This window comes from Fusarium solani (assembly GCF_023522795.1).
Source record: "Fusarium solani strain SB1 chromosome Unknown bctg00000007, whole genome shotgun sequence".
Classification (NCBI taxonomy): domain Eukaryota; kingdom Fungi; phylum Ascomycota; class Sordariomycetes; order Hypocreales; family Nectriaceae; genus Fusarium; species Fusarium solani.
This window is the reverse complement of record NW_027072150.1, coordinates 3,133,000-3,158,110: the sequence shown is the minus strand read 5'-3', so window position 1 is coordinate 3,158,110 and position 25,111 is coordinate 3,133,000. Positions and strand designations below refer to the sequence as shown.

The following is a 25,111-nucleotide window of genomic DNA, read 5'->3' as shown; positions in this document are numbered from 1 at the left end:
AGTATCACCAGGGGTGAAGACTTGAGATGCCGTGAGAGAAGCCCATAGTTGGCCAACGGGCAGCATTTGAGAAGCCATTATAGTGTTTGTATGTGTAGATATTTGTTTCGGTGTAATCGAAGTAAAGTGATGTTGATTTTGAGAGTATCTTGAACTGAGCGTTTTAGTCGAGCCTGGCGAGGACCATCATGGCTTTAACATTTACTGGTCTAGCTTTGGCATGAATGTCCCTTTCCAACCAATAGCTTTGCCCTCTACCCCCATCACGCAGCTCCCTCGCCTCAACCGAGGTGCGGGATATTTGGTGGTGTCGGAGTAAGCGGCACAATGCGTCCACCTCCACCTCCGACTCCGATTCTAAGCCTAATCGCCTAATGCGTTTTGTTATTAGCCGAATGTCTGATTTACAAGTGTTAACCGATCAGACGCATCAAATATTAGCGAGAATCTTGGGTTCCTCTTTCTCATTTCTTTTCTGGCGCACTTAGCTTGACAATGGAAACCAAGGAGTACACATATGCCACCCTCGAAGAGGGCGCTGCTCTCACCGCAGATGTCTACTACAAGCCTGGAGCGGGGAATGATGTCAAAGCTGCCCAGCCAATCGGTAAGCACACCTATAAATCTCTCTCCTGGTCCACTTGAGGGCGTAAGTGACAGGGCTCATCATGCTTCATTACAGTCATTTTAATTTACGGAGGCGGCTTTGTCGCAGGCTCGAAAGCAGCCGTGTCTAAATCTCGGCTCGACTCCCTCATCCACGATTCTGGCTTCACTGTTGTTGTGCCAGACTATCGCCACTGTTCAACTGTATCTGTCTTTGACGGACCCGTCACTGACATTCATAATTGCTACTCGTGGACACGCGAGAAGCTTCCTGCACTGCTATCTCGAGATACGGGCGCTTAATCGATGGCAGTAGAGTCGTAGTCATCGGCTCCTCCGCGGGAGGAACTCTGGTCTTGCATCTGGTGAGTCCTTCGAGGACGGGTTTCAACTCGTCTTGGCATGCTTCGAACATTTGAGAATCGAGCTTACTGTCGTGCTAGGCATCTGCTTCGCCTCCACCCAAGGCCATAGTGTCCTATTTCTCCGCCATGAACTTGAAGGATGAGTTTTGGCATTCACCTATGGAAGTCTTATCCAAAGTTCCATCTTTTTCACAAGACTTCCTCCAGCAGATTATGAACGAGGGAGTTGTTACAGCTACTCCCTCGTCATTCAAGAGAGTTCCGGGCAATCCGAAGCCAGTCCCGGATTTCTCAAGGTCCAGGACCGCTTGGTTCTTGAGTAACTTGCGAGACGGCACTTGAATTCGCAACGTGGTGCAAGACAATGACTATCAGCGTGTGGATCCAAGCGAGCTCTTCTCGGACAAGTTTCCCCAACATGCTTTGTTCACGGAAGCGAAGATAAGATGTGTCTTCCGAGGTTCTCAGAGGAGACACATGAGTTGCTGCTGTCGCTCAATGTAGATACCGAATTACTGATTGCGGAGGGCGAAGGCCATGATTTTGAATCGGCCATGCCAGCAGACCATCCCAACTTCTCTGTTGTCCGTCAGTCTTCCCGATTTGCGGCAGAAAGGGTCTAACACCACGCTTTCAACTACATAGCTAGCTATAAATGAGCTATGAAGAATCCAAGCTCTCTGTACGTTTGTTGTTGTAAATTCTCTTTGGAGCAATCTTCTTCCAACTGCATATAGAACCTCATCTGTTTGTTCAGCGCTGCCCAGCATCCGAGATTGTCTCGTCTAATAGTAAGATTTCTAAAGTACGCCTCTGTGCAAAATTGTCCATCTATGGCATCTTCAGCAAGTTAGGCGACTCGAAAGGCGTTATCCTTTCATGCTCAGCATTAGGAAGCACCACACGTCGCCCGAGCTCCGATGACCCCTCTCCACACAAGTTAGACCCTGCACCTGCATCACATGAGCAAGCTAAGCGTACGTTCTTACCCCAGATTCCACCACACCTTGAACAGCTTGGCGTGGTCGAGACCTTGATAGTGTGTCTCCGGGGATCTTCGCATCGAGGTGGTGTGCTTTACTTCAAGCCACCTCTCGGATATCATGCAAACCGCCCAACACATCAACATACTATGGACCACAACAAGCCCTCCTCTCTTGTCGAACTTGAGTGCTCTGAGGTATACCGCCATCTTCTTGTATGGCTTAGTATGTATAACTACCAGCATGCCCGTTTCTGCTCCAATCTCTGACCCATAACCAACGACTTGTTCCTTTCGTTACCATCTAAGCAACAATTACCCTATTCTCCATGGATTCAAAGGAAAAGGCCGATAAGGCTAATCAGAGTCATGTGGAATTTGTGTCATCTCCCGCGATTGAGATCAACAAACTCGACAAAACTGATGTGCTTCATGACAACGAGGCACTCAAGGTCGTCCTCCAGTACCAGGGCGATGCAACGTGGACTCCCCAGGAAGAGGCTAAGCTAGTCAAGAAAATTGACAGGTGACTGCTCGTCATTCTTGTTCTCACCTTTGCCATTCAGTTCTACGTCAAGTTCTTGTTTTCTCATGCTGTAAGAAACCTCCCCCAATTGTACATCTCTATAATAAGCCTAACGAATGAACCACTCCAGGCCATCTTTGGTATGAGGACTGACCTTGACCTCCTCATCGGGAACCGATATTCCATGGCCTCCTCCATCTTCTACTTGGGTTACATTGTCGGTACATATCCAGCTACCTTCCTGGCTCAGAGATACCCTATTCACATTGTGGTCTTCGGAATGGTCTTGCTCTGGGGAGTTTGCGTGTTGGCGGGTGGGTTCTGCTCCAACTTTCGTGGGCTCTACGTCCAGAGGTTCCTCCTCGGTCTTCTCGAATCTGGCGTCTCACCCGTCTGGATGATGGTTATCGGCGGTTGGTACAACAAGCTGGAACAGACCTTGCGCATGGGGTAAGCCCCTCCTCTCAATGGCAGTTTATCTCGTTATGCACTCTAACAGCGGCAATACAGAATCTGGTTTGCCGCGGCCCCCATGATGGCCATCCCCGTGCCCCTTATCAACTTTGGTATCGGCCACATTAAGGGATCTCTGTCTCCTTGGAGATACATGTTCATCTTTGCTGGTTGCATCACTATTGTATGGGCATTCATCATCCCAATTTGCATGGATCCAGACCCAATTACGGCCAAGCACCTCGACGAGCGAGAAAAGTTTATTGCTGTCTCTCGACTGCGCGTCAACAACTCTGCGGTCAGGAACACACATTTCAAAAAGGAACAGGTGCTAGATGCCCTCAGAAGTCCTCAATTCTGGCTCCTCTTCTTCATGTCAGCCACCCTGAACTCTGTCAATGCAGTCAGCACCACCTTTACACCCCTAATCATCAATGTGTCCATGGGCTTCAGCGGCTTGAACTCGTTGCTCCTTACCGTTCCACTTGGAACCGTGGGCGTCGTCGTCACGATTGGCTCCTCGTGGATGACGAAGCTCTTTTCCAGATACAACCCGAGGATTTGGGCCTTCACATTTAGCACATCGGTCTTTCTTCTATCTTGTCTCCTGATTTGGAACTGTCCCAACATGGCTGATGGTTTTAAGCTAACCTGCCTGTATCTCCAGCCTTTCATCCACCGGCTTACGCTGTGCTGATGAACTTGTCAATTGCTAATGCTGCGGGATATACAAAGCAGTCGATGATGTCTGCAGGGCTATATGTTGGGTACTGCGTTGGTAAGTGTCCCAGTCTTAGTCCCTTGGGCGTTCTTTGTCTACTCAGTGTCGGCTTACCGGTTCGCACTCAGGAAACTTTGTAGGACCTCTCGCATTTCTTCAATCCGAGATCCCGCGATACACGACTGGGTGGACTACCATTACAGCTTGTCTTGCATGTGCTATCGTCATGGGTCTCTTGTACCGTCTCATCTGTCAGAGAGCAAACAACAAACGAGATATGGCTGGTGTGGTAGAATCTTTCGACCACGCCTACGAGGATGAGCTGACAGACGTTACGAATCTACATTTCAGATATATCTACTGAGACAGCTCCATAGGTGTGGTGAGAGGACTAGACGTTTCGACTGTCAAACCAAACATCTTTCGAACAGTGGAATTATGTAGATATCGGTTGCTTATAATCACAATAGCAAAGTACAGTCCGTTCAGAGGCACAGCCAATAACAAGGCATAATAGTCTCCATCATTTTTCCACCAGGGAAAAATAGTCCTTGGTGTCTTGTCAAAGACAATCGAGCAACGTTAAACTCCATTGCCATTGCATTATCTCCAACCACCTCGTAATTCTCACATCCATCATGGAATCTCTCACAACTGCCAACCAGAGGTTGTATTTGTTCACGGATCGACGTAGTCCCCGGCATTCAACACATGCTGATATCGCTCGCGATGTGAATCTCTACACCTCTTAGATACTATCTCCTCATGCACATTTGCACGGGAATGGGATCAGGTCCAAGGGTAGTCTCAATTGGTCATCATGCTTCCCTCGGAGTTTGCGGTGGGAGTCCGCTACGCTGCATGGGGTTACGTATTCGGACGTTCGGGGTTCCGGTGTGTCCTTCACTCATGTCCCGGTAGCTTCTAGGCCCAACCATGTGCTACCAGAGCCGTTATTTCCTAATATCAGTGCCACTCCTTCATATCTGAGAATCTCAAAGTAGATCGATGCCCAAATTTGTTTCTGTATCTTTTCTCGACACACGCAACAATTCCACTCACAACATGGATTCCAGTGACACTTCCACCTTCACTGAACTCATCTTCTTTCATCTTCCCGAGGAAGTGAAGCCTGAAGATCCCGATAACTTGAAAGGAAAGGAGTTGTTGGGCCTCTTCCAGCAAGCGAAGCAGCAGGATGGTCACTGTTGGTCTGCTTGGGGCAGAACGGAGGAGAACAAAAGCGCCCTTGTATGGGTTGTTGGTAAGTGCTCATGTTTTTCCCAGTGTCGAACAAATACCAGACAATACTGGAGAAGCTCAGACGCTAACATGGTCTCAATTCTCAACGACAGAGTGGTCAGATGACAAGGCAACTGTTTCAACAAGCGGCCTTGAGAGCATGGCTTGCCCGAATCCTGCCATCGTGAAGCTCAGGACCAAGTTCACACCATCATTGTCCAGTGTCGGGGGCATCACATCGGCTCCTGTCGTGTACATCACCACAATGTCATTTGTGGCTGGAGTGGCCGCAGAAGAAGACGCGGAGGTCAGGAAGGCGCTCCAAAAGATGAGAGAGGGTGCGTTAACTAAGTTACCGGAGCACCTGACGCCATCGTACTAGATCATGAGTACATGGGATTCGCGCCCCGTTGTGGCCCATCCAGACAGCCGAACAGGGGAGAGTCTTTTGAGCATCCTGGTGGTCGGGTGGCAGAGCGCTGAGCAACACTATGAGATATGGAAGTGGTCCGATTTTCGAGCTGCGTACATCGGCCCGGTTAAGGCGCATATGCTATCGTATCCGGAGGGCATCGGCATGAAGCATGTTCCATTTACTTTAGTTTGACGCACATGAAGTTTGATGGGATTTCAATAGTCAGGTTCGTAGGTCTATCCTAACTTCTCGAGTCCTCGTTTCGAAAGGCTTTCAAACCGTTGCGGAAACTCGTTGTCTCGTGTTCGTTCGTTGGTGAGGCAAGGTAAATTGACTGAACAACGCAGCCTACTTCGCCCAGCTAACCTGGATCGGACCAAGCAGTGGTTGACCTACATACTGTACGCCGTCTCGGATCGGAGGAGAAGGTGGTGGCTTCTCAGCTTACCTTACGCCACTGTGGCCAATATTTGACGGTTCCTTACTCGGATTGCGCAGTCAAGTCCAGTTGAGCCCGCTTCGGACTCCGTTGCGGCGATGCTAGCTTGCTGATAGGCACTCACCGGTATTGGACAAAGGTTGAGTTGACGCTTTCGTAATGAGAACCTTATAAGACACCGCTGACAATGTAGACCGAAAACATTCCGATCTGGTGAATCAAGCCAATTCAGAGCCATCCCACAAGACAATCTCGACGCGGATTTCATCATGGCTGATCAAGTGATGCATGTTTTTCTACCAAAGCTCTCTTGCTGTAGCCCCTCTGTGCAGGACCTGGCTAACATGGTATTTTCAGAATCATAACGGGTGCTGGAAATGGCATTGGCCTTGCAATTGTCCGAAAATTGCTGCTTTCATCCAAAGTATCGCATGTCGTCGCGGTCGGCCTCAATGATCAAAAGTTGAAGCCAATCCAAATGGAATATCCCAAACGACTTCATATCGTTATCGGAGACGTCTCTGAGGCAATCACCAACACCAGGGCGGTCGAGGCGGCGATTCGCCATGCAGGGAAGCTTACCACGCTGATATTGAATGCAGCTAAATACTATGAAAAACACATTACTCTAGATCCTTAGTCTTCCACTGCCGTCTCATAACTTATGGGGGACTCGGGACCGTGACTGGTACATAGGTTCGAGGGGGAGATGGCTCTCTTAGACTTGATCTCTACCTCTTTCTCCAAGTCTCTCAGCTCCTTCGGAATCCATTCCAATATCCGGTTATCCGTGATACCCTCGAAAGCCGTCTTGCCACCCCCATCCTCAGCATACAGATCGACGCCCTGTCTCATAAATAGCTCAACAATGAAGGCAATAATGCGAAGCCGACAGTTCATATATCGGCCCAGGTGCTTCGGCTTGGGCACACGCGTCCAGCTGCGTGTCGTCGAGGTGAACCTGTCGCTCATCTTTGCGTGCAGCTGGTCGGTCCACTCTCTGACCATGTCCGTCAGGTCTCCGCCAAAGTCGAGACGGTGTCCGAGGCTGAGTGCCTTTTCCAGAACTGCACGGTCGGGCATGCCCTGGTAGAGGCGACACACCCGGTGGAGAATCGTCTCGTCTGCCTCGGTTCCCTTCGGAGATATACCCTGGTTGACCAGCTTCTCTGCGATGCGGAGCGTCTGATACAAAGTGCCAAAGGCAAGGTACTTCTCAACTCTTGTGACGCTAAAGAGCCTCCAAAAAGGGCATTCGTCGTCCGAACGCCGTAGATTCGCGCAATAGGTTGGGAGAAGCATGTCTACCGCCCATTCTAGGTTCGTGTAGTAGAGGTTATCGATGGCCCAGTGGAGATAGTGCCGCCCGTCAGGTGTGTAAAACTCTGGAGGCTCTGTATTGGCAAAAAGAGAGGTAAACTTGGTGCAGCGTCGATCCCACCAGAATGAGTCGGTGGTGGCCTCAGCCTCGTGGTCATTGTGCAGTGGTTGAAAAGTCGCCTGGAGAGAGCTGTTGTGCTCGATGCCATCCCAGTCGAAGTTTGTTGGGGGGATCCCAGCAGCAGGCACTGTACAACCGAGGTTGGAGGATACTCTGGAGAAAGTCGACGAACGGCTCCGCGGTCAGCCCCAAGAGCAAGGAGGTCCTGAAAGATCCTGTCCGAAACCATGTCGGAAGCTGCAAACATCAGGGGGGTGAAGCCCCCAGGTCGCAGAGAGGGTTGGTCGACATCAGCGCCGGCACGCACAAGGGGAATGATGAACTCGTTTTCAAAGTCAGTTGGCCCCGCACATTGACACAGGACCTTCGTTATAGGGCTGACGGTCGAGGCACTGGTGAAGTTTGGGTCGGCCCCTCTGTCCAGAAGCATTTGAGCTGCCCGATATCTACCGAGTTGGAGAGTGGTGTGCAAGAGAGGCCCGTCATCATCAAGAGACGTGTTTGGGGAAACGCCAGCATCGAGTAGTACACCAAAAAGCCTGTCACGGTCGATGGGACAGCGATCTCCATAGTCGAAAAGATCACTTGTGCTGACTACCAGGCTAAGGATCTGTCTGTGTTGTGCTGGGTCCATCACATCCGGGGAATGTTCGAGGATGAGCTTGACAACACTCAGGTAACCGGTGGCAAGAGCGCCGGTCATACAGCCGGTGTTTCGGTTCACCTGGGCTGTCTTGGCCCCATTCTGGAGAAACAACTCTACGAGCGCATGAAGCTGGGTTTCCGTTAAACCGGGCCGGAGGCTGTTACTGTATATGCTGCAGGAGGAGAGAAGTGTCTCCAGTGGCGTATATCCGTCTGCGCCTGTATGGTTGATATGTTTTGCCGCGCCGGCTCCCAGCAACGCCTCTGCCGCCTCAATAGATCGGACATGGCTTATGACGGCCTCGTGCGAGTAGTTTTCGCCTGCCCCCTGGAACCCATGCCACTCGGATAGATGGCGGGTGGGGAAGTCATATGGCTCGGTACCTGGGCGACGTCTCTCGATAACTTTGGCGCCGTAGCCGAGCAGGAGCTTGACCATCTCAACATGATCTCTCCTGGTCGCCAGGCTGAGGGCACTGCAGGATGAGCACTCGGACTGATAGAATAGCGGGATGCGGCCGAGTTTCTTGGTCGGATGAACTGTGACTTCGTAGGAGTAGCCGGTCAAGCCACGCTCGTATGTGTCAGGCCAATTTGGTTTTTTCTGGAAGGGAAGAAGACGCTGGTCTGGATCAAGGAGAAAGGCGGCGTCTGGGGAAGCACCCATCTCCAAACACCGTCTCCCGATGTTCACGTCACCAAAGTAGCAGGCCCAGGACAGAGAGTTGTATATCCCGTCATCAATGTCGCGCCGCATCATTGTTGACGTCACAGTCGGGGCGAGGTTTCGGCATGTCTGGAGGAGGCATTTGATATCGGCTTGGTCGAGGTGATCAGCGATGAAATTGACGATTTCACAAGGTAAGGAGGTGATTGAACAGGTTGTTTGTTGGGATAGACCACCGGGTTGGTGTGCCATTGCTCCTGATCTCTGGTAGACGTTGTTGAAGACTGAGAAAATTGAGCTGAGGTCTACGCCGTCAATAACTACTTCTTAGAGAGATACGGTCTTTTAGTTAATCCCTATTAGCTAAATCTCACGACATACTTGGTGGATCCACTACTTGGTCCCCGATGACTGAATCTCACTGCATGCTTCGGGGATCCGCTTGATGGTGCCCGATGATATTCGCCGAACCTTGGTCGAATCATGTTTCGGCGCGTAAAATTGAGTCGATCCTGTTTGGTGTAACCATAACACGTTGATTCCGCAAGTCAGAGTTCTCCCTATTGCTGTGTTTTCCTGCATTGCCACTTGTAATTGGGTGTTCCTGTGTAGATGCGCCAAGAACTACATGTTTTTTCAACTCCTTCCCAGTCATCTAGACCTCGTAAAGAGTTCTCCTATGAAAGACTAAGGCTGAGATTCTTCTTCTAATGATTTTAATGACGGTAACATAGAGTGGCTCTGAAACCCTGAGTTGTTCCTCTGGCGTGGATTATGGCTGAGGGCTTCCATAAGACAAGAAGAGGGCGTGATAAGCTTGACTTGTCCACATCAGTTACAGGCAATCAAAATAGAATAAAGTGGTTTCTTTCACAAAAGTGTCAGAATTTCGACGAGAACCCGCTCAGATGGCAACAGTCCTGAGGTATAGTGGTGTGAGCGATAAACCCCACCTATCACCAGTTAAAGTCAGGAAGCTATCTCATGCTCGCAAAACTATCTGATCACTTACTCGGAGGATTGATACGAGACAAAGAATGGAGAGTTTTTGGGGATATCATGGGGATAAGTGGAAGCGCCGTGGAAATCCTGAGTTGCTGTAAACGCTTGGTGCATCGATTGTGCAACGCAACCAGAGGGGCATCTGAAGTTAGAAAAACAAGTACGATCTTGTAATGAAAACGGATTCACACTCTAGATTAAATTAGATAGTCTTTACATAGCAATTTAATGGTTCCTGTGATTGAATATGGATCCCTTGCAAAGATCCTGAGCTCCTTGTGATGGTAGAGGTGAGGCAAAGACACCCATCTTTCCCACAAGGAGAAGTCGGAAATCGAGTATCTGGGACTACAAAAACTATCAAAAGAAGACTAAAATAAATATTAAGACAAGTTTAATCACTCGGGGGGCGTGAATATTTAATAAAAAAAATTTAACGTTGAAATTCTGGCTTGCAAGTCATGTACTTGTGACTGTAATGTTCATGCATGACTCAGGGCCCCTCCCCATAGGAACCCATGAAACCGCGCAGAACAGCTCTTGCACGGCGTAGAAACAAGTTAAAGAGTTTTCAATTATGGTACAATACTTTCAAGAATCAAATCGACCGGGAACGAAGCGCGCTCTTAATGATTTCATGAGATTATGATTTTCCTTCACCATGGCATAAAATCAGGTCAGGAGAAAGCATTGGACACTTAAACTCGATCACCCCTAGAATCTTGCGGAATCAGTCACCGCTCTGTATATAAACGGAAGGTTTTTGATGAGGTAATAGCGTAACGAGGCTACACAGGTCCATCCCGTGTAGCGATACCCTGGGCCATTTTTGTTATCTTCAATGACGAGTCCAAAAGAGGTCATCAGCCACAACAACAAAAGACGCAATTATTAATACATGACGATGTTAAAACAAAATACCGCCACACACCATAATCCGGACCCCTTCACTCAAAACAACCGCCCCCTTGTTGCTAGGCTTTCTTTTATACTGATACTTTGAGGACCCGTATAACCAAAAACTCACCCTGATGCGCCTTTGGCGCCTGCTGCCTGGCAATTCCATACTCAAACCATGTTTCTGTTATCCTGCTGTTGCACCACTTCCTCCATCCAAGGTCAGAGAGATGCTGAACCGATCTCCAATTAAAGTTTGGTTGAGTACATCTTGGCGCGAACATCCATGTGTGCTTAGATCTGGTTGCTTCTTGCTGTGGTGGCGCTAAGGATCTTTACACGACCTTGTCTGGGTGTCTTGTTTTGTAGCCAGCAAAAACCTCGTGTAGCAAATGCGACATAACATCTGACCGCCTGATAGTAGGGTCGGTAGTGTGCCCGTAATTCGAGCCTCTCGATTTCGTGCACCCTGATGACTGGTTGTGAAATTTTCTTCTCGCTTGTAGCATGTCTATTGAACCTATGATGGGTTGATACTATGTTCTTTATTATAGTTGAAGCCCGGCCCTTGATGGGATAACTAAGCCAGAAGACCAGACCATGATCATTGTTATACCACATTAGGTATTAGGGTATGCATGAGTGAAACGCCTCTCTCCACGTTGGATAGATCCATCTTGCTGTCAACGTGTCGTCTTTTCCATGATCCAGGTGAGGTAAGGGCTCTGCCTGTTCGTTTGGTATAATCTTGATGTCACTTGAATCTGGGTCCGCGCTGCTATTTTTATGGCAATAGACGATCTTATAAAGTCATGATCAGTGGTTAAGATGGTGAGCTGCTTTGCCGATAGAAAGCATCAAAGGTACGGCAAAGCTTCTTTCACATGTGCATGCACGGAACAACAGCGTCGTATTGAATGGGAACAAAAGTCTGGTGAGTTCTTCCACTTTTCAAGCCGGAAGCAGAGAAGCCAGTCCCATCACTACCGTTTAGAACTAATCGGAGATTCTCGTCCGGAGTAGTGCATAACAAAAAGCCTTTGGGATACTCGGGTATTGGCTTGTTTTTCACCGTTGAGGTTGTGAGATTTACGATATTGGGTTCCGATGCCATTTGCTAATAACTTCATATTGGGTGGCCATGGTTGAGGCATCATTATTCCAGAGCGGATTAAGCTTTTAGCTTCCAAAGAGAGCTAGAGTTAGAGATGTCGAAGGCCCAAAATGACCGACAGGGGATTTAGAAAATCACGAGTATAGGGTGACGGTGAGGATAAGCCCAACCACTTTTTGCTAGTGTCAACGTTGTTGCTACCAGCCTCTCAATTGATAACTACACCTCCTTTCTCACAAAACAAGTCACTATATCGTACTTTTTCGTCCCTTGATTCGTATCCCTTACCTCTTTTAGACTGGGCCGCATGTACACGCCGCATCTACGTCGGGGGAATTACAGTTCACGATCTATTGCTCAAGAGGATGCACTACCGTCACAGGTCTTCTTTGAGTCTCTTTCGCGACTCCTCTCGGTGGTTACAGGCACTTTAAGCCTCCAGATAGCCAAGGGCGGGCGTTGATAGTCGATGCCAGGGGATGATCCCGAATAAGCCCCAAGAAACACCAAGGGTGCCAGCCCCCGACGTCCCGTTCGATGATTAATGAGTGTTCAAGGGCTCTCTTCAAAACCTCAGGACAATATAGTCAGTCAGCCAATCACCAAGAAGACCATCTAACCCGAAATGATGTCATGCCCGAGCTGTCAAGTAATCGTCCCGCTCTTGACCCCGCAACTACTCAATGAGGAAGGCCGCGAACCCTTGCAGATAAGCCCTGTGCCGAACATCCGGTATCAGCGTGAGGGTTGTGATTTGCTATCTTTTGCGCGTAGTAGGTGATTGTCGTGTACTTTTGTAGCCTCCTCCGGAACTTGTGCATATCAAAAGTTCCCAGGAGTAAATTACAGGGGCATGTACGAGAAAGTAACGAGATCGCCCGGCTAAGTCGGACGGCATCATCGTTCGACTTGCAAGAATCAGGAAGTTATGTACGGATATTGAAAGAATGGGGAATATTTTTACGAGCATTGACAACATATAATAGACTCATGTCCGTCCTGAATCTGCAGAGCCAATAGGTCATCGTCGCTTTCCGTTTCCAAGATGCACTGGAAGACAACCTTTTTTACCGTCTTCGGCCTGGCAAGCCTCTGCCAAGGTGCCTCTATTGATCAATACAAACCAGCGCATTCCCAGTATTTCAACTCAAAGTCGGCTCGTAAGTTGCATCGCAGTCGATGTCCCCAAGTCTTGAGCTAATCTCTCAGCCTACTATGTATCTCCTAGTGGCATCCCTGAAGTCTCATTCGATGTCGGCGAAAGCTACGCTGGCTTGATGCCCGCAAACCCAAAACTAACAGGCATCAACGACCCGAAATTCTTCTTCTGGTTCTTCCCCACCGTCAATCCCAGTGGCAAGGATGATGTGGTCATTTGGTTCAACGGAGGACCCGGGTGCTCGTCTCTGGAAGGCAGGTCTGCAAAGTCTGGTTTGGAACTTAGTTTGGCTGACAACTACCAGGCCTTACGCAAGAGAACGGACCCTTCTCCTGGAAGTATGGAACCTACAAGCCCATGCCCAATGCTTGGTCGTGGCACAAACTAGCCAATGTCATCTGGTATGCCTTCGCATTGACGTCAGATTGGGCCGTATCTAACTCTTCAGGGTGGAATATCCTATCGGCACAGGTTTTTCAAGTGGTCACGTCACCGCCAAGAACAACGCAGATACTGCAGCTCAATTCCTCACCTTCTGGAAGACGCTGGTTGACACGTTTGGCCTTCATAACAAAAAGATTTACGTCACAGGCGAAAGCTACGCTGGCGTTTACGTACCCTACGTAGGCGCGGCCATGCTGGACAAGAAGGACAAGACGTACTTTAACGTGCACGGCGCTCTGTACTACGACCCTGTGATGCCGTACTCCGACAAGCTGGCCTTCGACCATGCGTCGTTCCCAGGCTTCTTCCGCCATTGGGAAAGTGTCTTTGCCATTCCGGATAAGAATAAGAAGATTCTCGACAAAAACAACAAGGACTGTGGGCTTGATGCGTACTTGGACTCTCATCTAACCTACCCTCCGCCCAAGATGCCCTGGAAGCCCGCACAAGTCCAGGGATGCGACATCATTGCCAACTTTGACGACATCAAAACCGTCATAAACCCATGTTTCAACGTCTACCATGTCCTGGATACATGCCCCGTACTATGGGATATTCTTGGATTTCCCTCTGTTGAATACACCCCCCCTGGCGCAACGCTATTCTTCAACATTCCTGGTGTCCGCAAGGCCATCCATGCCCCTTCAGCGCCCAAGGAGTGGGCGTCTTGTTCAGGCCCGGTATTTATCGACAACAACGATAACTATGACCCCGTCGAGCATGAGAAGAAGCTTCAGACACTTATCGAGAAGACGGGCAATGTCCTCATCGGATCTGGCGTTGCGGACTATATCATCCAGCCAAACGCGACGGCGCTGGCAGTCCAAGCACTCAAGTGGAACGGCAAACAAGGCTTCCAGAAGCCTCCCAAGGATGAGTTCGTGCTTCCGTCCATTACGAACGATGACAAGAACGTGCCCAATTGGTCGGGCGGTAGTGTTCAGGGCTCAGTTCATTCTGAGAGAGGCTTCACGCTGGCAACGGTCAAGACGAGTGGACACATGGTACCGCAATATGCTCCGGCAGCTGCTTTCAGGCAGTTGGAGTTTATCCTCGGGCGAGCAAAGTCGTTGTCGGAGCCAGAGCCGTTTTCTGTCAATATTTCCACGTCCTTCAACTGGCCGTATTGAGCAGTCAATGGCATTAATTTACAGCTTCTGAAGGATATAGAGAGGTCAAATACACCATCATTGAACGCTAATCTTCATTTTGTCCATGCATTGCTGCTATATTCACCTCGTGATGTCTGCTGTCTTGCCAAGCTGCAAGGGTCGATGTACCGATTGGTTGTAGTATTGTTCTGCGCAGTTCTGGTCCACCATTTGGGACTAGACATGCCTGCGCTGCTCTTCAGACCATGGCTCGAATATGACGGTCAGGGTCGTGACTCAGCTTTATGCGGTTCTAACGTCCTCCCGACCCATCAGTTAGTTCATAGGTCAACTAGCAGAACAGTTTTGATTTGGGGCTTTCGAGGTTGGTTCTTTGAAGGCGTCACCAAGTTCACAAAAAAGGCAAATAGGCTGGGTCTTGAAGAGTTGATACAGCCATATCTTGAGAACCACGCGATGCATAGTAACCAGCCAACATGTAGACTTGCTAGTTGGGATGCGTCAAACTCCATCATTCACTCTCTCCCATCACCATCAAACCATTTGCATGGTCCTGGATGTCATGGCCTCCGGGAGACTTACCTCGGGGCGTGCTGGCAGAAAGACTCCGTCGTGAATCTTGGCTGTCCTTGCTGCGATTAATGCTGGGAGCTTGGGCCTTGATTCTGGTCGTGCGATCCTGTTGATGGGCGCCTTTATTCTTGCCCGTCATCCACTTGATGATAGCAGTGGCATGGGTTTTCATCAACCTTTTACTCCAGTTGGCCTTGTTAGACGGAACATCCTTTTCGGGCGCTATATATGGTCGTCGACGATCAGTCTCTGTCTGAGGGTAGAGGGCCATTTGGTGCCCGACGTGAGCGGGAGGATGTGGCTCGCTACCTTGAAAGGGAGCATGACCGGAGGTTGTCACAATACACAGTGCTTCTAGTCAAAATAGGAGATGAGGCACACCTGCACTCCCCCATTAGCTTCTTGCCTTTATTTGAGGCGGGGTTGGCCCTCGACGTGCGCCGCCACGATTACTACGGTGCTTCTGAGGACCCCCAGGACTCAAGCCTGGGGGGAGCCCGATTCGCATGTCCTATGATTTTCAAAAGGCCATACGCAGACGCCACCAGCGCCGGTAGTTACTTGCCAAGGGTCTCCAAGGCGAGCATGCTAGGCTTTACAAGACAGTGCTTTGCTTGGTGTTGGAGTCTCCCATCCCTCGGCAGCGATCAGGTAACTATAGGCTATTGCAGTAGGATTTCTAGACTGTTAATTTCTCTCTTTATCGCATGATGCTCCATCTTGATAATAAGATTACTCAGGCAGAACAGAAACTCGGCATTTGTATGGAGACGGACTAAGAAAGACGACACAAAGCAGTCTCACAACTTCTCGTATGGTGGGGTCTTGTTACCCCCTGCCCGGATTGCCTTCAACGACAATGGCACATCTTTAGTATTTGCCGCACTACCGTTCCAAACAGCCATGTACGTGAGCCCTAAATGAATTTTGTTAACACGAGATGCGCGATAATGGTACGTTTTCAGTCAAAGAATACGCACCTGATGGAACGTCATGATCCCGACACCAGTCCAGAAAATTCTTGGTTCCTTGGACAGCGAGAGGGCTTTTGCTGGCAATATTTCCAGCCAGTTCGATGGCCTTCTGGATTGCCTCTGCCTTTCCGGGAGGATCTCGTTAACGAACCCGACCCGCAGTGCTTCCTCGGCTCCAAACGCTCTGGCAGTATAGCATACTTCCTTCACCCACGCGTATGAACCAACAATCTTTGGCAGGCGGGCCAGCGTTGCAACATCACTTGCCAGTCCAATGTCGACTTCTTTAACGCTGAATTTTGAGTCTGAAGTGCAAATCCTCAGGTCCGTGCAAGTCGCAATGTCGACGGCCAGACCAAAGCAGACTCCGTGCATAACGCAAATAACGGCTTTGGTAACGAAAGTAAGTAGTTGCATGGGAAATAAGTAATGCGGGCACTTGTGTCTAACTTACGCTTTTCGCATCGCTCGATACTTGTGAGACAGTCCTGGAATTGCAACGCCCACCTCCTCACTTTGAATGCACGTCTGGCAGGATCTCCGATGTCCTCTTGTCGAGGGTTGAAAACAGAGCCCTCTTGGACTGCGTTTTGGAGATCGAGACCACTGCAAAAAGACATATCCCCAGCCCCTGAGAAGACGATGGTACGTACACATGGGTCGTCGGCGAGGTGATCAAATACCTGCTTCAGTTCAAGCCACATGCTGTCGTCGAGAAATAATTCATGAGATTCAGTTGTCCATTAATTGCACCAACAGAAGAAGGCCACTTACGGCTCAATGAAGGCATTGGCCTTTTCGGGTCGGTTGATTTCCACGTGAGCGACATATTCGCGCGGCGTTGTGATTCTGTAGTACTGAAAAGCTTGATTAGCCATGCTAAATAAAGATGAAGTGACAATGGGTTTTGAACAGAGTGCGAAATTGCTGAAAGTCTTGCTGGGAAAATTAGAGGAGTTGGCTGTCTATTAGGTATCTATATATCCCGGTGATCTTTTATTGAAGCCGAACCAATCGGCGGCCATGTGGAGAACCGAGGGGCCGAGGCTGCGGACTGGAAATGGCCGTCACGTATGCTGAATCGTTCAACATTGGAGTTTCTTGTGACTGAATAGGACTCTTTCAGCAGTTGGTGGCTCCGAATAATGCTGTCCGAGGTATTTAGACCAGCTACCTCTAGCATTAGGCTATTTCGGTAATAGGCGAGAATTTGCTTCACTATACGAAACTGATTCTGGGAGATAATGTTACTTTGGCCATAAGATGCTATTGGCATTTGATGAGAGTGCCTGCGAGCGTGAATGCGAAAGTTGTCCCTGCAGTGGCTAATTCGGTTACATGTTGGTCCTCGGTGTCGCACTCTGATTCGGGACCGTGGCCGAGGTAGTCCGGACTTTAGAGGAAGTCCAGAGTTCATGCCCGAGAGCTCCGATGAGTGATGATTTGCTAGGAAACCCCGATTATAAACGCCGTCCGGGAATTGCAGATGCTAGCCGCTTTTGTAGCTGGGTCGAAGAGGCTCGGTTTGTTCCAGATTTGGCATTCCGCATGCCAAATTGTTGAGACGCAAGAGTGAGTAAGTGAGTGAGTGTATTTAACGCCCAAGACCACAGACTCCCGAGGGGCATGGGGCGTGCGAGAGTCTACCTAGCTATACTAGCACTAGATTATGCGAGGCAGATGAAATTCCGGGGGAACAGATCAACGGTTTCCCTTAACGGCATAACTAAGCTATATAGCATACCATTCTGCTGTTCTAGCAGCCACGTTAGACATGACGGTTGGAAATGCTATATGCCCGTGATAAAAGACAACTCCTTCTATATTAACATCCATTATAAGATCGACCCATCACAACATCCAAGCTATGCCACCGCGACATCCATCTAAAGCACAACCCACCCGTGATTCTGATGCGGCATCCATGTCCTCCTCGTCGGAACAAGAGACTTCGCAATCGTCACAAGTCGTCCTCACAGCCGATTTCGCAGCCAACAACATTCGTCAGCATCCAAAGCCACCAAAATGAAGGGAAAAGCAGCACCACGGACTAGGAAGTTAAATGTCCAGCCCTTTCCCTGAGTCTGTTATACGTTGCCCGTAATGACAATAATCTCGGATCTGATAGACTAGCAGAGTTGAAGTTTGCGTTCCAGCCGATGGTGCCGGCGTTCGAAAATCGGCTCGGTTGCGACAATTAGGGCATGATGAAGTTGACCTACCACTACTGGAACCTTTGGGTCAAATGAATTTCCAAGTCGGAACAGGACGGCGATAGCGAAGAAAGTCACAAGAGTGTGTTGGATCCGGAATAACCTTACTTACCCTGGCACAGAGAAGTATCGGGAGGACCAAACCCCAACTCTCAAAGCAAAACGTTTGCTAACTTCAAAGACATCCTTTTTGCTCCCGAATCATTTAATTGAATAGTCCGGTTCAGAAAACGGTTAAATAAAGAGCGGTGAACTCGGAGAGTTAGGGCATATCAAGCAAGCTACACAACACTAAACATCTAAAACGACCTCAACACGCAACGCGTTTGATATCGAAGGGGGTTAGTTCCCGCTAGTTGGTTAGGTCCAACAAGCCAGACCTCACGCCCCTGAAATATTCCTGTAGCCATGTAGGAAACACCCGAAGTCCAGATACAATGCCCAAATAACTCGGCAAGATTATCTGCTGGCTCTTCCCCTCAGAACCAGCCGTGTAATCGCTTCGGCAACAACGTTGGGCTCAAGCAGTATGTCTTTGAGGCTGCCTCTCTTTAGAGCTTCGTCAAACATTTTAGTTCGAATCCATGTTGGGTGCACCACACTAATGAGCTAATTAGCAGGTCAAGTTCAGCGACCGATAATGACGACCTGGGGTTATTGACCTTGTACGAACATGCTTGGCATTGTACTTGTACTTGAGTTCTTGGGCTAACCCCTCATGAAAGGCCAGTGCTGCGGCCTTGGAGGCGCAATAGTCGACGCCACGAGCGACAGTGATGTAGCTTGCCATGCTGGCAATGGTGATAACATGGCCGTGATCCTGCCGGATCATCCATGGCAGAAACTCCCTTGCGAGTAGAAAGTGGGCAACGACGTTGACATCGAATGTTCGACGGATCTCTTCCTCGGACTCGCCAAGGATAGTCTTCAACGAAGCCACACCAGCGTTATTGATCAGTACGGTTGGCTCGCCAACATCCTGGCGGATAGACTTGGCAATTTGACTAATATCTTGGGACGATGTGATGTCAAGTCGATAGTAGAAGATATTGTCTGGGAAAGGAACTTGGGGAGGTTGAAGGTCGACAGCAACAACCTTGATGCCGTGACTAGCAAGCTTCCGGCAGACAAGCTCCCCTATGCCATTGCAGCCGCCCGTAACCATAACAATGTCCTTGCTCCAGTCCCAATGCTTGGTCCTGGAAAGGTTGTTCAGTGCCAGCTGGGTCAGGAGCCTGTTGGTGCCAATGACTAGTGTCAGGGCAGCACCGACGCGAAGGGCTTTTTGGAAGCGCGGCGAGGATGCGAGGTTCCTCGCAAAATCCAAGCTGAGTGATTTCGATGATGCATAGCTACTCAAAGCCGTGAAGTAATTCATGATGACGATGGTGATACGAGACAATAGAATAAGGGACACAAGGGTGGCATGTCTCCAAATGGTGAACGGGGGTAGTCGGCTATATACTGCAGCGGCCATACAATCGCAAGCCGATGTACCGAATTTCCCCGCATTTACATGGTAAAATCATACCATAACGAGAGAGATACGCCTCGGCTCAATAATATGTGTGAAGCAAATCTACTACAATCCGGCCATCTCACCCATGTGGACTAAGAGTGAGTTTGGAGATGCGTCTTTGACACTCTCATTCCCAAGCTCCCCGAACATGAATTCATCTTGATCACAGCATAAAGTTCGGCTAATTCTCTCTTAGAATCTAAAGTAACAGCGAGATTTAATTGCATACTGTGTCTAACGCTACCTCAGATCCCGTCTCGTCGGCTGGTGAACTTTACAACATCTAGGCTAGGAAAAGCTACATACCCCATTGCACGCGCCTTCAGTGCGGCCAGCGCTATGCCAAAGGCTAGGAGGCCTCTCAACACGATCTTTCGCTGCCAGGAAGTCCATCGAGTATCTCTACCGTCCCGATCAAACCAGACTTTGTCAACTGGTCGAAATGCCTTTGAGAGGGCAATTGCGGTCTTCTCGGTATACGGTGGGAATCTCGGCCTCAAAATGATGTCCATCCACTTTGGAATGTCCACTACCGTTCTCATATGGGTGAACTCCTTAAACCCGTACGGCCCATGATAAGCCCCCATGCCAGAGTATCCTGTACCACCAAAAGGAGCGCCCTCACTAAGTGTGTGCACAATTGCGTCGTTAATACACACACCCCCAGATATTGTTGACCCCAAGACCTTGTCTTTCTCTGCCTGGGAGGCTGTAAATGGGTATACGGCGAGAGGCCGTTCATTATTTGTCGTGTGCGAGATTGCCTCATCCAATGTTGCATCCAGGATGGGGAGAATTGGACCAAACAACTCTTCCGACATCAACGAGTCGGATGGTGAGACATCGACCACAACAGTGGGAGAGAAGCCAAGTGTTTCGGGGTTCCGTTCTCCGCCATAAACGATTTTGCCCGACGTCTGGTCAAGGAGTGCGCTCAAACGGTCAAAGTTGCGCTTGTTGATGATGTGCGAGTAGTACTCTGGCATTTGAGAACCACCCAGAAACTGCTTGAAGTGTTTGATGAGAGAGGAGATAAATCGCTCCTTGACTATCGGGTCAACAAACACATGGTTCACGCTTAGGCAAACCTGTCCTATTTGTTAGTCTTTTATCAAGTGCCAAATAAGTAAACTAAAGATTCATACCTGTCCAGCATTCATGAACTTGGCTGCCGCTATTCGCTTTGCAGCAAGGTCAATATCCGCCTTCGCAGAGACAAATGCTGGGCCTTGTCCACCGAGCTCCAAAGTGACGCTGGTGAGGTGTCTAGCTGCATTCTCGTAGATGATTTTCCCAACTGTGGCTGAGCCGGTGAAGAAGATGTGATCCCATCTTTTCTGTAGGATATACTTCATTTCCGCCGGTCCTGCAGTCAAGACCTGTATGGCATCCTGATCTAGGTACTGCGGCACGATTTCTTGGATAAGAGCTTCAGATGCGGTAGCGAGTTCACTCGGCTTGAGAATGACGCAGCACCCAGCAGCTAAAGCACTAATCATAGGCTCTAGCAGTTCCATGAATGGGTAGTTCCAAGCTGACAGGATGAGGACAACACCTTTTGGCTCTTTGCGGACCCTCGTCCCACCGAAGAAGTTGAGTGGGTTGAATCGCGAGGGTTTGTCGTCTGAAGCCCATGATTTGAGGTGCTTGAGAGTGTAAACACTCGCAGTTTGTATGCCGCAGACGTCTACAGAGAGAGCCTCGAGCTTGTGCTTGTGGAGATCTTTATAAAGGGCCTCAACAATTCGTTCTTTATTGTCTTCGAGCATCCACCAGACTCTTTGTATCTGATGGATTCGCCACCGAAGTGATTTCGTTTTATGGGATAAGAATGTTGTAGAGACTCGAGCGTACGCCTGTCGGTATCTTGTGAGTAAAGAGGCTGCAATTTTTCCGAGCGTGAGCCGAAAAGGGGGAACTTAAGGGGAGGAGACGTTACCTCGTCAACCTGCGTATCTGTGCTGAAACCCATGGCTGCGATATTAGAAATTCACTTCTAAAGCTCGTGTATGGGTGGAAAACTTGGTAATGGTCAGGCCTGGCTACTGAAGTAGTGATGAATCGGCCAAGGCATTGGAACTCGCCTTCAAGGAAGAGAACTGAACAATTGGGTTCTTTCTTTTTAAAGAAAACACTTGTATTTATATTATGTGGATGTTTGCCAATGTGTTCTTTATTATAGTTGAAGCCCGGCCCTTGATGGGTTAACTGAGCTAGAAGATCGTGGATGTTTGCAAGGCAAATACGTCAATACGTCGGACCGAGGCTTCCATTATCGAGACCGAGGCCCGATTCACCTCTTCAGCTGGCAATTCGTGTGACAGACTCCCGAACGAACCACTCATGGAACGTTCGGGGTCCGCGGGACAATACCTATGCCTCGGTAAGGGTCGCTCTTTTCATCATCCAAGACTCTAATTGCAAGATGATCTACTTAATAATCCACCTGGCACGTAAACAACTTGTTGCCTGAAGCTAATTTGCCAGGAACCTTTCTCTAACTTGGATTATAAGTTTTGGTAGGCTCGCTAGCCTTTTACTGCACAGCGTCAGGATAGACGAGGTCACTGCAACGTTCTTCGCGTTGTAGCAGGCACCTACTCAAAATACCACCTTTATCGCAGAAATTGATGAGCTGGGGCTAACGGACAGGGTGCTGCAGAATTCTTGAGTGTTCCTTGAGGGCGTCCGTAACTTGCGGGTGGCACTCAAGCCTCTGGGTGTTTCTAGGACAATCCCTGGAACGGATTCTCTCATTCTAGCTAAACAAACAGATATCTCCCCAAAACAATATCTCTACAGCTGCTCAATCCACTCTCAAGGCGGCTCATTCATGACAAGCTGAGAGCCAATTCCATCCTCCTACAACTTCTCAAATCTGGGCTTGGTCTTCTCCAGGCCACTCATCAGAGCATGTGAAAAGTCTTCGCTCTGCAGCGCTGCCGCGTTCCACACTCTCGTGTACTGTAGACTATCCGGGACTGCATGGTCTCGTCCATGGTTAAGCAGCTCCTTGGTTCCTTGCACCGCAACGGGGCTTTTCTCCGCCAGCTTTACGGCCATAGCCACTGCCGACTGCACCGCTTTATCCTTGCCCTCGTGCACCTGGCTCACGAATCCAACCCCCAGAGCCTCCTGCGCCGAGAAGTCTCGCGCCGAGAGGCATACATCTTTCACCCACGACGCCGAGCCGACAATCTTAGGCAGACGTGCGAGTGTACCAATATCAGCCGCTAGGCCAGTATCGACCTCCTTGACAGAGAACCGCGTATTGGATGCGCAGATACGAATATCAGCACAACACGCGATGTCAATGGCGAGGCCGTAGGAGATGCCGTGAAGTACACAAATAACGGCTAGAATTTTCCAGATTTTAGCTCTCTAAGACACACTGTCACTAGAATAACACTCACGTTTCTCGCACTTCTCTGCGGAGCTCACACTCTCCTGAAACTCTTCGAGGTGGCTCCTGAGCCCCTTCGCCTTCCTCGCTACATCAATCGCCCGCGCTGCCAACACTGGATCTTGCCCCACGGCTTGCACATCGAGCCCTGCAGTAAAGGCCCTTTCACCAGCGCCGCTCAATACCACAACGCGCACATCGTTATCAGCGCTGAGTTGTCTAAAGACACGCCCGAACTCAAGCCATACCGGTCGAGAGAAGGCGTTGAGCTTGCTCGGGCGGTTGATCTCAACGTGTGCTATGAGAGGAGATGGTGAGGTGACTAGCAAGTGCTCGTAGGAGGAGTAAGCTGGTAGCGGGGCGGAAGTCGACATGGTGATGCTGTCTGGTTTAGTAGATCTGTCGTATGGTGTATGGAGAACTTGAATATACTTGAGCAGATGAATCCTCTTGGCTTGGTACTGCTTTAGAACATATGGCTCACCTTTATAGGAATGCTAGAGACCGCAAAGTCATTTATTTGACCCTCAAGTTCGGCCCGAGCAGACGTAAGACACGCCGAGGCTTGTTATTTCAGTCACGCCTCGGTTTAGGCCACCTAGTTAGCTCCACGAGGCAGCAGCTGATGAATTGATTCAGAGAAAGGATGCAAGGATGTGATTGTCATGACGAAGATGTTTACTTGAATACCTCGATTGAGCAGCTGCATCACAGATAAATCTCGTGAATGCGGAAGTGTATATTGGCAATGCCCCATCGATTTCTATGGTCCCTGCCCCCGAAATTAAAAGGCTCCCTCTTTGTCAAATGAAGAAAGGCCCTTATAAATACTATGCATTAGCGGAGTGCTCATGCCCTTTTGCCGTAGCGATATATCAGTGTGGCATCTTTCTGGATATCGGCGTGTCTAGATCTCTACAAAGTCCTGTATACTAAGAATTGTTCACAGAACGAAGCATCTGTCCTGAATATCGCAAAGGCACGCTTCTGGATGGATGAGAACTTCTCTAGCGTACTAATGATTTCTCGGATTTCTAATAGCCCCGCTAATCATGCGATCCATCCCGAGTGCTGAGAAATTGTCCGTCGGTAAGATTGACTCGCGCCTCCGCCTGGTGTGATTAAAGTCCGACGGGGATTTACGCTCGCATGACCTTTGCCTTGACGGTTACCTCCGTCGGATACCTGTTCCACCGACCTTGCCCCATGCCTCGACCCATGTCCCTCGAGGATCATCTCGGCTTCAGAGCGTCTTCTTTCAGCGCGATGGCCTTCCCCCCCGCACACGACCCTGGTCTCCCCAGATCCTCCTTGCATCCCGTCCCCGCGCCTCCACAAGTTGGGTAGCTCAGCCGCTTATGTGGACGAGCCTCCTGCGTGATCTCGGAGCCGGGACCTGCGGAGCCGCTAGATGCATGGCAGACGCATAAGTACTCTGCTCGAACCAGTAGCGGTCTAGAAGAATCTATGATTCCCTCCGAGACCCCGAGTTCCCCCTTGTTCTCAGATCCGCTTCAAAAAACAGCCCCATCGCCAAATGTTGCCAGACCCGAGGGCATTCTCGGGCTGACACGCAATACCATCTCGGTCGCAATCGCAACTGTATTCTCGGACCCGGCAGCCGCAAGGGCAGCAACAACTGCCGATCTCCATCGGCCTCGGACAACCCGCTTGCAGCATCACAACATTGACGTTGATGGGTCATGGGTTCTGCGAGGTAACTAAGGACCATTCACGCCGACTTGGCATTGAGTTAATAAGTCCTAATACTTGTCTTTGGCATCTAGACTAAGAGCGTCACGCGCATGCGAGGTATATAGCCTCCCTTTTAACCTCTCCACCATCGATCGCTACACGGCCTATATATATAACCTCATTCCCTGCAACATAATCTGCGGCATGTTTAGACACTCATGTCAAACTTCCATAGATAGAATCTCTATATACCTGCACTCCTATCCAGACTCTCTTACCACCCCCTGATCAACACAAATTGTGAGCTAATATGTGCCGTTTAGACCTGCCACGGACGAAAGGTATCTTATTCAACCTATACTTCACGTCTATCGATCAAGGCTACACTATCTGCCTCTTGCACCCTACTGGATCTGTGCATTCCATGCCGCTTACTGACATTTCATCTTACGTAGGTTAGGTGTGACGCAACCCGTCTCGGGGTGCCTTGTACGAACTGTGCTG

The 25,111-nt window shown here is 49.5% G+C and overlaps 7 protein-coding genes across 7 annotated transcripts; 3 read left to right on the top strand and 4 right to left on the bottom strand.

Annotated features, from left to right (window-relative positions):
• Window positions 1–495: 495 nt before the first annotated feature.
• MRS44_011954 (uncharacterized protein) lies at window positions 496–3,511 on the top strand (the record flags this gene model as incomplete). Its single annotated transcript, XM_065619936.1, has 10 exons — window positions 496–607; window positions 874–971; window positions 1,050–1,290; window positions 1,347–1,559; window positions 1,709–2,151; window positions 2,295–2,462; window positions 2,520–2,549; window positions 2,610–2,929; window positions 2,990–3,335; window positions 3,386–3,511. 10 exons carry the CDS (start codon window positions 496–498, stop codon window positions 3,509–3,511), a joined length of 2,097 nt encoding a protein of 698 aa, XP_065476008.1.
• Window positions 3,512–4,718: 1,207 nt separating this feature from the next.
• On the top strand, window positions 4,719–5,378 carry MRS44_011953 (uncharacterized protein; the record flags this gene model as incomplete). The annotated part of the gene is made up of 3 exons (XM_065619935.1): window positions 4,719–4,917; window positions 4,958–5,233; window positions 5,278–5,378. 3 exons carry the CDS (start codon window positions 4,719–4,721, stop codon window positions 5,376–5,378), a joined length of 576 nt encoding a protein of 191 aa, XP_065476007.1.
• Window positions 5,379–6,164: 786 nt separating this feature from the next.
• Window positions 6,165–8,595, bottom strand: MRS44_011952 (uncharacterized protein; the record flags this gene model as incomplete). The annotated part of the gene is made up of 3 exons (XM_065619934.1): window positions 6,165–6,358; window positions 6,412–7,317; window positions 7,359–8,595. The coding sequence occupies 3 exons, from the start codon at window positions 8,593–8,595 to the stop codon at window positions 6,165–6,167; spliced, it is 2,337 nt and encodes a 778-aa protein (XP_065476006.1).
• Window positions 8,596–12,560: 3,965 nt separating this feature from the next.
• MRS44_011951 (uncharacterized protein) lies at window positions 12,561–14,248 on the top strand (the record flags this gene model as incomplete). Its single annotated transcript, XM_065619933.1, has 3 exons — window positions 12,561–12,675; window positions 12,725–13,012; window positions 13,146–14,248. The coding sequence occupies 3 exons, from the start codon at window positions 12,561–12,563 to the stop codon at window positions 14,246–14,248; spliced, it is 1,506 nt and encodes a 501-aa protein (XP_065476005.1).
• Window positions 14,249–14,741: 493 nt separating this feature from the next.
• Window positions 14,742–16,655, bottom strand: MRS44_011950 (uncharacterized protein; the record flags this gene model as incomplete). Its single annotated transcript, XM_065619932.1, has 5 exons — window positions 14,742–15,108; window positions 15,403–15,458; window positions 15,784–16,166; window positions 16,232–16,482; window positions 16,552–16,655. 5 exons carry the CDS (start codon window positions 16,653–16,655, stop codon window positions 14,742–14,744), a joined length of 1,161 nt encoding a protein of 386 aa, XP_065476004.1.
• Window positions 16,656–18,561: 1,906 nt separating this feature from the next.
• MRS44_011949 (uncharacterized protein) lies at window positions 18,562–21,481 on the bottom strand (the record flags this gene model as incomplete). The annotated part of the gene is made up of 5 exons (XM_065619931.1): window positions 18,562–18,591; window positions 18,664–19,447; window positions 19,816–20,597; window positions 20,655–21,296; window positions 21,449–21,481. The coding sequence occupies 5 exons, from the start codon at window positions 21,479–21,481 to the stop codon at window positions 18,562–18,564; spliced, it is 2,271 nt and encodes a 756-aa protein (XP_065476003.1).
• An 890-nt stretch (window positions 21,482–22,371) lies between these two features.
• MRS44_011948 (uncharacterized protein) lies at window positions 22,372–23,286 on the bottom strand (the record flags this gene model as incomplete). Its single annotated transcript, XM_046283252.1, has 2 exons — window positions 22,372–22,865; window positions 22,923–23,286. The coding sequence occupies 2 exons, from the start codon at window positions 23,284–23,286 to the stop codon at window positions 22,372–22,374; spliced, it is 858 nt and encodes a 285-aa protein (XP_046123559.1).
• Between the last annotated feature and the right edge of the window lie 1,825 nt (window positions 23,287–25,111).